This window comes from Eumetopias jubatus, unplaced genomic scaffold (assembly GCF_037043125.1).
Source record: "Eumetopias jubatus isolate StellerSeaLion01/CBP00866 unplaced genomic scaffold, mEumJub1_p1.0 scaffold_5, whole genome shotgun sequence".
Lineage (NCBI taxonomy): Eukaryota > Metazoa > Chordata > Mammalia > Carnivora > Otariidae > Eumetopias > Eumetopias jubatus.
The window spans coordinates 41,100,326-41,114,060 of NW_028274811.1; the positions used below are offsets into that span (position 1 = coordinate 41,100,326).

General features: G+C 34.2%; 1 protein-coding gene across 2 annotated transcripts in view; it reads right to left on the bottom strand.

Annotated features, from left to right (window-relative positions):
• Positions 1 to 13,735, bottom strand: part of SLC38A9 (solute carrier family 38 member 9) — an 83,180-nt gene that overhangs the window by 32,171 nt on the left and 37,274 nt on the right. For both annotated transcript variants that reach the window (XR_003611666.2, XM_028119127.2), the window contains exons 4-10: positions 13,188 to 13,309; positions 12,987 to 13,050; positions 12,649 to 12,742; positions 10,923 to 11,093; positions 6,779 to 6,838; positions 3,602 to 3,796; positions 1,513 to 1,620 (exon numbers count right to left, since the gene is read on the bottom strand). Coding sequence is in view for 1 of the 2 variants with exons in the window: in XM_028119127.2 (XP_027974928.1) it covers positions 1,513 to 1,620; positions 3,602 to 3,796; positions 6,779 to 6,838; positions 10,923 to 11,093; positions 12,649 to 12,742; positions 12,987 to 13,050; positions 13,188 to 13,309 (814 nt within the window). In the remaining variant the exon portion in view is untranslated. The remainder of the gene's footprint in view (positions 1 to 1,512; positions 1,621 to 3,601; positions 3,797 to 6,778; positions 6,839 to 10,922; positions 11,094 to 12,648; positions 12,743 to 12,986; positions 13,051 to 13,187; positions 13,310 to 13,735) is intronic.

Genomic DNA, 13,735 nt, shown 5'->3' on the forward strand with positions numbered 1-13,735 from the left:
TTTTGATTCCTAAAAAATTCTTCATTCATAATAAAGTAATTTCAGGACCATAAATATAAACACAAGCCTCTTTAATCCTCATGATTCTCCCTTCAGATCATTTAGAAATGAAATAAAGTGAAATAAATGGCTTAATATATAAACATATTTTCTTTTCCATCTTCTAAATATTTATACTCTTTTTTTCATATTTCTCTCATGTCTTATTATTAGCAGAAACGTTTATCACTAAGACTCTTAATATAAATCAGTATGGACCTAATTTTAGAAAAGACATCCTAGACTATTTTTATCAATGAATGGAAGCACTAGCTTAAAGTGGTCATTTTCATTCATATCCAATTTTAAATACAATATGGAAGAGAAGGATGCTTTTCGGGCTCCAGTATTTCCTTTATCCTGAATTTACACTGACTTTTTAGTCTATATGGGCTTTTTTTTTTAAGATTTTATTTATTTATTTGACAGAGAGAGACACACAGCGAGAGAGGGAACACAAGCAGAGGCAGTGGGAGAGGGAGAAGCAGGCTTCCCGCTGAGCAGGGAGCCCGATGCGGGGCACGATCCCAGGACCCCGGGATCATGACCTGAGCTGAAGGCAGACACTTAACGACTGAGCCACCCGGGCGCCCCTATATGGGCTTCTTATAGAAATAAAAAAAAAATCAAAGCTAATGCACCCAGATGATCTGAAAATAAGTAACCATAGTAACAAACAACTTCCAACAAACAACTCAATGCACTTGAAAACCCAGGCGTGTTGTAACAAAAGAAACAGAAAGCGTGGTAGACAATTCTAATTACTGACTTCAGAGAGTAACACCAGATACTAATTAGACCTGAATTCTAGACTACCTGAATTAACAGGTGAAGAATGGAAAGTCGTCTTTCTAAACCAACAAGAAAATTTTGTACTGCTTTCTCCTTATGAGTTTTCAGGATACTAGTATAATACTTCCATTTTCTAATCTTTTTTCTTACTTAGCATTGTCCATTCATTGCTTCATGGTGCTTTTATCATACCCCAAATCCACTGAATTTGGGTGAAACTTAAGATAACTGCCAAGTTATAACCATAAGAGAAAAAAGGAGGGAGAGAACACTTAATAACCACCATCTTAATTAGCCTGAAAAACAATTAAAAGAAAAAACCCATAAGGGAACAGTGATGTTAATGAACAGTATTATCCACATATGTTAATCAATGACTATGTTCTAAGCTTCTGAAATTCTAGCGGTATGCTTCCCCAGAAAAGTCTAGAAAATGAGTTTGATTTTTTAATTGCATTATAACTTCACTGAACTTCAATTTTCAAGCAGAAATGACAAAGGGCCTTGGTTACTCCTGAGAGAAAAGCAGACTAATTTTAACTGCATTCCTGTTTTTAGCTTAATAGCATTAATAAAAAGTGCTCATCAAAAAAAATATTATTTGTCTTATAATAACAATAGTTAGCTAAAAGATCACATTTTTGTAATTTATTGATTTTTTATTTGGCCAAAACAGCTTACCTGGTACAAAATACTCTGTTTGCATAAGCCAGTGAAATTCCAAATGAAATCCCAAGTGTATGGCCTTAAAGGTGACAAGGAAAATCAAATAGAGAACGGACACTGTGCCTGTGAGAAAAAATTCAGAAACCATTTATCATCTTTGCGTGTTTTATAGACTATTTTAAAATTAAGCTTTGTTTCTATATTCTCAGCACAGTTTGGAAAATTATTACTCTTGTTGATTATGCCCATTAAAACCCAGGTGGGATCTAAAGAATAGAAACAAGCTAATATGAGTTTTCAAAAAGCAAAATACTATGTAGTAGGCCTAAGAAGAACTAGATGAAAGTAGCTCATATATTGAAGAATGCGAAACTGTTTAATTTATTTAAGAGTTCAGTTAAGAGGAGGACACATGTAAAGAACTCATTACAAAATTGTAAGCTTATACAGGAGAAAAAAAAACACAACATGAAACTGACTCTTATTCTCTGTATTGGAAATATTAGAGATGGTGAATAAGCTGGAAAAGTCTGTCATAGCGATTACTATGTGATAAGAAAGTAAATAAAGAAAAGTAGTGAATGTGGATCATAAGACTATTTGAGAAAGGTGATAAGCCAAATAATCCATGAACAATCTGATCTAGTATCTAGAGAAGGGTCTGACTAGGGAATACTACCTGCTAGATGACAATATTACAGATTCCATTCATAGGTAATCATACACAGCATGAAGTGGGTATTCAGATTTTTTTAGTATTCTAGAAGTTGGAGAGTTTTCTTTTTAAAGAATTAAGTCCAGTCATTATGGAGTAGAGTCAAGAAATCCAAGTAGGTTTCTTTCTATAGGAATTAGATACTAATATCTGTAAAGAAGCTATAGTTTTAAAAGAAAGGGAAAGTACCAAAAAAAAGTGGGGGGCAAAAGCAAAATATTCTTAAGGAGGTAGAGAATAATCAACTTGGTTACAAGTCTGGTGATTGTTCTAGCAAATACTTTTACCAGTTTATATGCTAACTTTTAAAGATCTGTTCCATAGGAAATTCGGCAAGCAAATCAGGAAACCACAAATGAGTTATATAAGCTGACTGTGGGTTTGCAGATTAGCTGATTCAGAAACGATAAAAACAAGAGAACAAAGCTTATATAACCACAATGCTTGATTTTCTGTGTGTGTCTGCGGCAGTCTTGCAAAGAATCCTATTGTGAGGCAGAGAGGTATAGCGAAAACCCCCAAAACCAACTCCTTGATGTGATGAGTAATCTAATTATTTTATACTCTACACTTCCTACCAGGAGATCAGATATATAGGGAGGAGGTGTAACCCTATGTTTTATTTGGGGTAATCAATTTTTTATGAATGTTATCCTTATCTTTAGTTAACCAGATCTAAGTTTTTAATTGGGGTTCCTTTTGCCATCTTAAAGTTCAGTACTGCAAATGAAGATGGGATCAAAAACATTCCTTTAATGATGCAGAAATCTGTGAAATTTCTTTAGTGACTTCAGAAATTTCTGAAAAACTGGGCTCACAGTAAGAAGTCTGTTCTTTTAAGGAGGCAATAGTGTTCCAATAAAGAAAAAGCACTGGAGAGCAAAAGCAGAATAAACTTCATTAGGTTGAGTTAGAGAATGACACCCCAGGTTGAAAGCTAGGTGATAATTCTGTGCTATATTCTTAAATAGAAACTGCAGGAAAAAATATTCCATAACCTCCCTTAGTAAATTCTTATGTTTCCAATCCTTAGTATTGGGAATCCCTGTAATATACAGTTTGGATCTCTCCTCCTGAAATCTTAATCTGTTTCCTGTAGTTGTACCCACCAAAGAAATGAGGAACAGTGGTTCAGTAAGGATAGAATGGGAAATCTAATAACTCATATTTAAAAAAAAAAAAGAACTTGGACTTGAAATGGTCATCTACATTTTTCTCTGTGTCAAACTCCACGAAAAAAACCCAGAAAGCAAGGTAACATATGAATGAGCAAATTAAACATAGGTGAACAGGCCTGGTAGGTAACTTTCTCTAGCCAGATCATATTTCCACAGAATCCAGTGTGTACTCTATTACACAGAAGCTCCATGACACAGTGCCTCAGCTTACCTAGGATATTAAATTTTGAAAAAAATGAAGGAGATTTGAAATTGAGCAGTGGAAGGAGGAGCCCTATGAGGTAAAAGGGCACTGTCTTGGACTTATTCCACCACTTTTCAAACTGCTGGAGTCCCGTGTCATTGGCATAGAAAATCATAGAGCCATTGTCAGGATGGTCATTGCTCCCAGCACTTGGACAAATCACTGCAACAGAAAGCATCAGTCAGATTAGAGAAGACCACGAAGAATACAAAATGACTACCCCAGAGAATGACACTTGCTCTACCAAACTCAACTTGTATCATGAATAAGTTCTTGCTTTCTGAAATAGAGGGTTATATTTAAACACATTAGGAAACTTTTACTTACAAATAATTAAAGGTGGAAGAATCTTAGAAAATTCTGAAGTATATCCTTAATTTCTATGGGAGGTTATAAAATTATCCTACCAACTATCTTTTGGTTCCATTGCCAGAGAGAAAATTTTGGACTAAATGGTATTTGATCTTATTTATACAATAATGTAAGAAACACTCAGGATGATTGTTACCTTTGTGCTACTAACCCACACAAAGGCCAAACAACAGGTTTGTTTGTTTCTTTCTTTCTTTTTAGAAGGCCGGGAGGGCCAAAAGGAGAGGGAGAAAGATAATCTCACGCAGGCTCCACACCCAGTGCAGAGTCCGATGTGGGGCTCAGTCTCACAACCCTGAGATCATGAACTGAGTCCAAGTCAAGAGTCAGATGCCCAACTGACTGAGCCACCCAGCCACCTCAGAACAGATTTCTTTTAACAATAAACAAAATCTATGGGTTTGGAATAAAAAGTGGACAGCATTGAAACAGATGACATGGTATTGCCAAAACCTAACTATTGCTTATAGCTTACGAATCTTGAATTCCAGCAATCTGGAATAATTCTCGTGAAAGTTTATCACATATTATAGCAGCCTAACAGCCTAGATGATATCCAGAGAACTGGGAATTGAGTAAAACATATTTTCCTAACAATGATTTTCAAGTGGCAATTTCTGCTGTTAGGAGAGAGGATACAAATCATTCTGTGTTTCTAATTTCATAATAGTACTTTTCCTAATAATCAGCTCTTTAAAAAGAACTCTTAATGCTGGTGAAAAATACTCCTAATAAGTAACAATCATTCTCATCACTAGTCAAAGAGAAAATGATATATTCATTTTAAGTTCTGTTTTTAATTTATTCTCTATCCATTATATATTTGGCATGCCACAAAGCCAAACACTTAATTTTCTTGCTTAGTCAGCATTTTAACATATACTTTTGTCTTCTATATCTGGACAGAAGTAAATTAACTTGAATTTTTCTTGTGCTAATAATTACAGTGGTAAAGAGCACAGGCTGTGGAAGTAAACTGACTAAATAATGAATCTTGACTCTGTCACTTAGTAGTTATGTAACCTTGGGCAAGTCATTAACTTCGCTGTGCATTGGTTTTTCTATCTAAGAAGTGAAGTGAACATTATCTACCTTACAGAGGTGCTGTAAAATGTTTAGAATAATGCCTGCACACAGCAAGTATCCAATAAAGGTCAGCTGTAATTTTACATTAACTGAGATGGACTGTTTCATAGTATTTAACACATCATTCAAAGAGAAGAATGCAAAGTAAACTGTCTTTGCTGATGGTACTCTCCAAATCAACAGTGTAATCACGAAACTTATGAATATATTTTAAAATTATACCAAAATACATTAATATAATTATTCAAAGGTGTGTGTGTGTGTCCGTGTGTCCACAGAAGAGCTGGTACTGCACTTACTCATTTGCTAGTGTTAACAAAACACAGGTCAATGAGTTTAATAAAGGAACAAAGTAAGACACTGAATAGTAAACATTGAAAGGTTTGCTTTAAGAAAGGAGAGACTTCTGTCTGTTCATTATATCCCCAGAGCCTAGAATAGATCCTGACGTATAAGAGGCTTAATAAATATATGTTGAGGGGCATCTGGGTGGTGCAGTTGGTTGAGCGGTCAAGTCTTGGTTTTGGAACGGGTTGTCATCTCAGGGCGGTGGGATGGAGACCCTCGTCGGGCTTGTGCTCAGCACAGAGTCTGCTTAAGACTCTCTGCCCCTCCCCCTGGCAGTGTGCTTTCTCTCTCTTAAATAAATAAATCTTAAAAAAAAATATATAGAATGAATTTTCTCATTGATCAATGTGTTCCTCCATCAAAAGGCTATCAATTTAGTATCTCTGAAATCTAAACACATAAATCTAAATACATAATGTAAAGATACATTAGTATTTCTGAAATCTAATACTCTAAAATCTAAATCATTAATACATAAAGCTTTAGGTGATGTTAAAGGTTAACAGCGTAACTGTTAAGAAGGTTAGATTAGCTTTTGCTTTTTTTTTTTTTGTTAAAGATTTTATCTATGTATTTGAGAGAAAGAGAGAACAAGTGAGAGGGAGAGGCAGAGGGAGAAGCAGATGCCCTGCTGAGCAGGGAGCCCCACTTGGGGCTCTATCACAGGACCCTGAGATCATGACCCGAGCCGAAGGCAGATGCTTAACCGACTGAGCCACCCAGGCACCCCTACATTAGCTTTTACATTCACTTTCCTCATGACTGCCATAGTGGATAAAACCACAAGCCACAAAGATTTATTTTTAACAAATTAATTGAAGGAAACTTTTCTAAGAAATTAAGATTTTCTTTTTTTGCCAGGGCTTCAATTTATCTTTCTGCATTTACTAACCTTCGTTCATTATTAGGAAATTATTTTACAGGATACAGATTTGTATAACTTAAATATTAGTAAATAATACAGTAAATGTCTAAAAAAGTTAACAACCTGAGAACTATGCTTCTAGACTTCCAAAACAATGAGCAAAGATACAAACTCTTAAAAATATGTATTGACTATTCATAGGGAAACATGGATTCTATAGATGGAGCTACAGTTGTGAATTGTATAGTATGAACTCAATCTTGTTTAGCTCACATTAATACAACCTTTTATGGAGTTTTTTTTTGAAACACATTGGTTGTCATCAATTTAATAGTGGTTCAGTTAACATAATGGTAATGATGTTGCACTAATTATTTACCTAAAATAAAGCAATATGTTCTATCTTAAATTCCTTTTGAAGCAAAGTGGAAAATAAAAAAAACAAGCTAAACTTTAAATTTCAAACTACTCACCAGGGTTGCTATCATTGGTACTCAGTACAGCATCCGTGTCATTAATGTGATGAATAAAATCTAAAAATTAAAAGAAAAAATACAGTTTAATACCAAAATAAATATGCTAATTCAATCATCCCCTAAAATCTTTGATCTATAAAAATCTTTTAAGATCTACTGTGTGGTAATACTACCTAGTACACTGAACCAAGACCGCTTCATTGTTAAGAGCTTCACCATTTTCAGCTTCCTCTACTTACAGGAATGATGTCATTGGCTTCAGGGTTCCCACTATGGAAAATTTTTACATGATTGAAGATTTAAAGAAAAAAAAAATCTACCCACATGGCAGAATTTAGTTAAAGCCCTGGAATCAAGATAAAGTGTACAATTTTTTTCTTCTATTCACGCTAATTGATATAAGTATGGTTACTTCTTATATAAAGTTCTAAAGCCTGCAGAAGGGGAAAACCAACACTTACAACAGCAACACTTAGCTGGAGAATCACTTAAAGCTTTTACAAAGTATTATATATGCTTTTATAGACTGAAGATTATGTAGTAATTATTGCTCACATGTGCCACTAAGTTACACTAAAGGAAGTAGCAAAGTAAAAAGCATATGCAGAATGGGAGAAGATATGTGCAAGTGACATATCTGATAACAGGTTAGTATCCAAAATCTATCAAACTCAATACCTAAAAAACAAATAATCCAGTCAAGAAATGGGCAGGGTGCCTGGGTGGCTCAGTTGGTTAAGCGACTGCCTTTGGCTCAGGTCATGATCCTGGAGTCCCGGGATTAAGTCCCACATCGGGCTTCCTGCTCAGCAGGGAGTCTGCTTCTCCCTCTCACCCTCTTCCCTCTCGTGCTCTCTATCTCTCATTCTCTCTCTCTCTCAAATAAATAAATAAAACCTTAAAAAAAAAAAAAGAAATGGGCAGAAGACATGAACAGACATTTTTCCAAAGAAGATATCCAGATGGCTAACAGACACATGGAAAGATGCTCCACATCACTCATCATCAGAGAAATACAAATCAAAACCACAATGGGATACCACCTCACACTGGTCAGAATGGCTAAAATTAACAACACAGGAAACAACAGAGGTTGGCCAGGATGTGGAGAAAGGCGAAGCCTCTTACACTGTTAGTGGGAATGCAAACTGGTGCAGCCACTCTAGAGAACAGTATGGAGGTTCCTCAAAAAGCTAAAAATAGAACTACCCTACAACCCAGCAACTGCACTACTAGGTATTTACCCAAAGGATACAAAAATACAGATTCTAAGGGGTACATGCACCCCAATGTTTATAGCAGCATTATCAACAATAGCCAAACTGTGGAAACAGCCTAAAGGTCCATTAACTGATGAGTGGAAAAAGAAGATGTGGTGTATACATACATACATACATATGTATGTATACATATTACTGGAATATTAGCCATCAAAAAGAATGACAGCTTGCCTTTTGCAATGATGTGGATGGAGCTAGAGTGTATTACGCCAAGTAAATTAAGTCAGTCAGAGAAAGACAAATGCCATATAATTTTTTACTTACATGTGGAATTTAAAAAACAAAACAGATGAACATGGGGAAGGAAAAAAAAAGAGAGGAAAGCAACCCATAAGAGACTCTTAACAATAGGGAACAAACTGAGAGTTGATGGAGGGAGGTGGGTGGGGGATGGGTTAAATGGGTGATGGGTATTAAGGAGGACACTTGTTATGATGATCACCGGATGTTATATGTAAGTGATGAATCACTAAATTCTACTCCTGAAACCAATATTACACTATATGCTAACTAGAATTTAAATAAAAATTTGAAAAGAAAAACAAAGTATCTGGCTGCTTGAAATTAAAAAAAAAAAGCATATACAGATATCTGAGCATTCAAATCATTCTATAGTTAATGAGAGAATGGGTAAGAATGTGTTTTCTTGTTAGACTGAAGTTATTCTGTTTGATGTCAATCTTTTATAACCTTGGTAACCCTTAAAAAAAGGGTTTAATGTGAAAGTTAAATGAGATGACAAAAAATGCTAGATTAGATTTTCAGGTCATAAAGTAAGTTAAGTATGTGAATTATTCACCTCCACTGTATGCTTCTCAAGATAAAAGCAGTAGAGTAGTGTTCTAGGTTTTTGTAGTACCTTCAAGGGTTATTAGTGATAAGATTGGAGGTGATCAATCTTTATCTATTTCCTGATGCCAAAGACTCAAATAAGGCTAGTAAAACCTTGACACCAAGTATGGTAGGGTGAATATTCTCCCCCCAAATCCATGTCCACAGGAACCTTAGAATGTGACCTTATTTGGAAATAGGGTCTTTATGGAAATAATCAAATTAAGATGAGGTCATACAGGTTAGAGCAGGCCCTAAATTCAATGACTTATATCTTTAATAAGGAAAGAAAGACGTGCACTAAGACACACTGAGCGGAGATGGCCATGTGAAGACAGGCAGAAATTGGGTGATGCAGCCACAAGCCAAGGAATGCCAAGGATTGCCAACAATCAATCATCAGAAGCTAGGAGGAGGCAAGGAAAGAGTTTTCTTCCCTAGTGACACTTCAATTTTGGACTTCTAGTCACCAGGACTGTGAGAGAATAAATTTCTCTTGTTTTAAGCCAAACAGTTTACGGTAATTTGTTACAGCAGCCCTAATATACCAAGGCTCAAAAAGGACAGCATGAGAAAAACAAAACAAAACAAAACAGACTATAGGCTAATATCTCTTTTGAAAAGACACAAAGGTTCTAAATAAAATAGTAACCCCACTCCTCTCGAGAGTAAACTGAATCCAGTAAGATATTAAAAAACAGACATCATGACTGCTAAACTAAGTTTATCTCAGAATATAAGAATGATTTAAATAAAAGTATATTCATATAATTTACCATATTAACAGTTTAAAGGAGAAAGATTGGGTTGCCTGGGTGGCTCAGTCAGTCAAGCATCTGACTCCTGGTTTCAGCTCAGGTCATGATCTCAGGGTAGTGAGATTGAGCCCCGTGTGGGGCTCTGTGCTGGGCATGGAGCCTGCTTAGCATTCTTTCTCTCCCTGTCCCTCTGCCCCACCCCACCCTGCTCACACTTTCTCTTTCTAAAAAAAATAATAATAATAAAATAAAAGAGAAAAGATTTATGATCATCTCAAGGGATGTAGAGTATTAAGTGTCTGATAAAATACAGTACACATTAATAAAATTCTTCAGAAAATAATAGGCAGGAACATCTTTAAATTGCTAAAGGGTATAATCAATATCCCACAACAAACTTAACATTTAATGGGGAAAGATTTCCACAGGAACAATATAAGGATGTCTACCAGCACTGCATCTACATAACTTTATACTTTAAAAAAGATAAACATGTCTACATATAAACATGTATAAATTGTGTTTGTGTGTATATATGTATATATATATATATATATAAATATAAGGGTATCTGTATACAAATATAAATGTATGTATATATATATGAATCACTTAAAAGTAATAACTGGACAGGAAGTTTTCATTACTCATGGAAATATAACTATCTAAACATAAAATCCAAAGTGAATCTAAAAATTAGAATCAAGAAGAGTTCAACACATCTGCTAGATTCAAGACAAAGGCTCCAAAACTTATTAGGTTATTTTATAATATCAACAAATAATTTGAATTTTTATAATTAAAAAGTATACCACTACTTTCTAGGAAGATGGAATGGTTTTGTTACATGGATATATTCATCAAAATCGCATGGCTAAGATTTATGTGTTTCTATGAATGTATATTCTATCTAAAAAAGAGAACTGTATATATAATAATAGTTAACTGAGGCGGGGAGTGGGTATAAGCATAGATCATGTTTTTTCAATGGATAAGATAATGACCCCAATCGGGGGAAAAATCTGTGCCTAAGAGGAAAAAAAAAAATCCCTTATTCTTTTTACATATAAAGCACAAATACACAGAGTTCATAAATGGATAAAAGTATATCTATGATATTAAAACAAACTGAAGCAACTATATTTTCTAGAATTACAAATGACTTTTTGCTTTATTTATCTCAAGTCCAGAATTTAAGGCTAAAACTAAAACACCGCAGAGTTACTGTATCTAAAAGTAACTACTGTTAAAGCATATGATATGGATACTTACTAAAAATAAACCTTCCAGTATTAAAAAGAAAATTAGACATAAGCACCCAATAAACTATCATTGCTCCAATGAGAGATACCAAGGAGAAAAGGAGACTCGACCACTGTCCAAAGGACCCAAAGTAGTATCTGCAGACATCTGGATATTCCCAGGTAGTGGTATCCACTGATGCTAGATAAAAATAAGAGAAAGAATAAAATTAGATGTTACTCATATAATCCCATAATCATAATCATAATTGTGTTCCCCCAATTAGCTCAAAATATTTAGCAAAATATTAAGAATATTCCACCACCAGATATTAGACCAGAGAATGACATAACAGAAATTAAAACATTATAAACACATAAAAAGAAATGTAGGTCAACAAAACAGTACAGATAATAAAAGAAACAGATTATAGTATAGTATTTTGTAATTAATAACAACAAACAATAAATCAAGGCTAAGCAAATCATGAGTAAGAGTCAGATGATATTATCCAATAATATTTGGCATACTTAAATAACCTATGGAGGAAAGTTTCCTGAGTCATACTTTATACCACATGCCAATTTCAGACAACTGAGCTAAAAATTCAAAAATTAAATAACAGAAAAGTTAGATGACAATATAAAAATAGACTTTGAAGGGTTATTCTTTTCTATCAAATGAAGAAACAGAAATTACAGTGGAAAAGATAGGTAGATATAAACAAACTTATATAATACAAAAGCCATTCAAATGTTGAATGGAAAAGAAAATTGACAAGAAATAATGGATAAAGGGCTAATGCCTACATCATACAAAGAACTTAGCAGATCTATAAGAGCACCAAGGGACTTGAGGATAAATGGGAAAGAGATAAGAATAAATAATACAATTAAGAGAAAATATACCATTGCTTAATAGAGACCAAAAAAAAAAAAATTGAAGACAAAGCCTGGTCTCTTGATTCAAAATTGCTAAGATTCACTGAAATAATGTAGGTCTATTTAGGTCCTAAATTACTTTAAAACAATCTAAAAAGGTATTTCCCTGATGCAGAATTTGTAGAGATGAGTAGAGGCAATGTATTACTAAGCTTTGTGAATTCACACATTCATATTTTCATATTTTTCTGTTATATTTTCTACTTTTAGGACATTTAGATCTCTTGGTAAAGGATAGATCAAAAGTCACACCATTAACTGACAAGAATCATAGAATTTTCTTTTCTTTTTTTTTTTAAAGATTTATTCATTTGAGAGAGAGTGAGTGCAGGGGGAGGGACACAGGGAGAGGGAGAGGGAGAGGGAGAGAGACAATCCTCCAGCTGACTCCCTGCTGAGCAAGGAGCCTGATGTAGGGCTGGATCCCAGGACCCTGATATCATGACCTGAGCTGAAATCAAGATCCGACACTTAACTGACCAACCCACCCAGGCACCCCAGAATCACAGAATTTTCAATTTAGTTCTGAAAAAGACTTTATTTTAAAAATATGACTTTAATACTTTTTCTTATAAGGAAATTAGCATCAAAGTAAATGCATTCTGCAAAGAACTACAAACCTCTCTGAATTTCAAAGGTAGTCACTAATTCATGGATTTATCAGTTCAGCTGAATGCTATGAATTAGAGAATTAAATCTTTAGGCACAAAATAGTTAACACACATGTGGAATGTACACATTGGTGATATACTTCAACAGGATATACTTATTAATACCCAAACTGCTACTCTATTTTCACCATGGCAAACTCTTACATATCATAGCTCGTGATTTCACTACTCTGTAGCAGCAATAAAGTGTTAAAATGCCCATCAGCATGATGACACACATTCCAGTAGTAAATCCAGCCTGTTTAAAAATACAAACATAAAACAACATATATCATCATGTTAGAATAAATTCATATGCAACCATATTGTTACTGTACCCTAAACAATTATGATAAAAACCTGATGATATAAAATTAAATATAATTATCTATTTTCTTTAATAAATGTTGTATAGATTTATTAAAACCTCTACTGTAAAACTTACAATATAAAGAGAAAAAAATTGAGGCAAAAAGTGTGAAAAAGCTGAAAAATTATATTACCTGTTTTATGCCCCAAGGAATACTTAATATAGATGTTCCCATCATGGTATTCCAAATCATAAAACTGAAAACACAGAATAGTAGCAGTAAAAATATGGAGCTTGACTCTTTAAACATTTTAATTAAGACAAAAATTAAAATAACCATGAATTTTCATTTACATATAGTTTAAGTTATGCTCCAAAAAGAAGTTTTACTCACATGGTTACTAAACTGGTGTTTTTGCCATATCCTTCAGTGTAACTTTGCAGTTTATAAGCGGAACCCAATGGACTATATACATAGCACTCTTCTGGAGCTGGAACTACATGATCTGGGGCAATCTAGTAAAAGAAGAAATGTTATAAGAGAAATGTTACAACCAGTAAATGTGTAAAGTAGGATATTTTCTAGATATCAGAGTACCTGACTCTAGACACAATTCTAAATATCATAAACAAACAAACAGCACATATCCCTGATTAATGAATATAAAAAACCCTTTCCAAATGTAGTAGAAAATCTAAAGGACCAAGAGTTTAAAGAATAAGAGCAATAAAATGTTCATGTGAAATGACAATGAATTCCTAAAATATGCAACTATCAAAATATTTTTCTCTTCATTTTCATGAGAAAGAAAGAAGAGTCAGCAAAGAGTGAGATTAAAGAATTCTAGATGGAGGAAATCTGGGTCTTACGTGAGGGGAATTTCAAGAATCAAGTGGCCACTGAACTCCTCTGTGAGGGTGGTTTTAGCAAAGAGGTAGGGA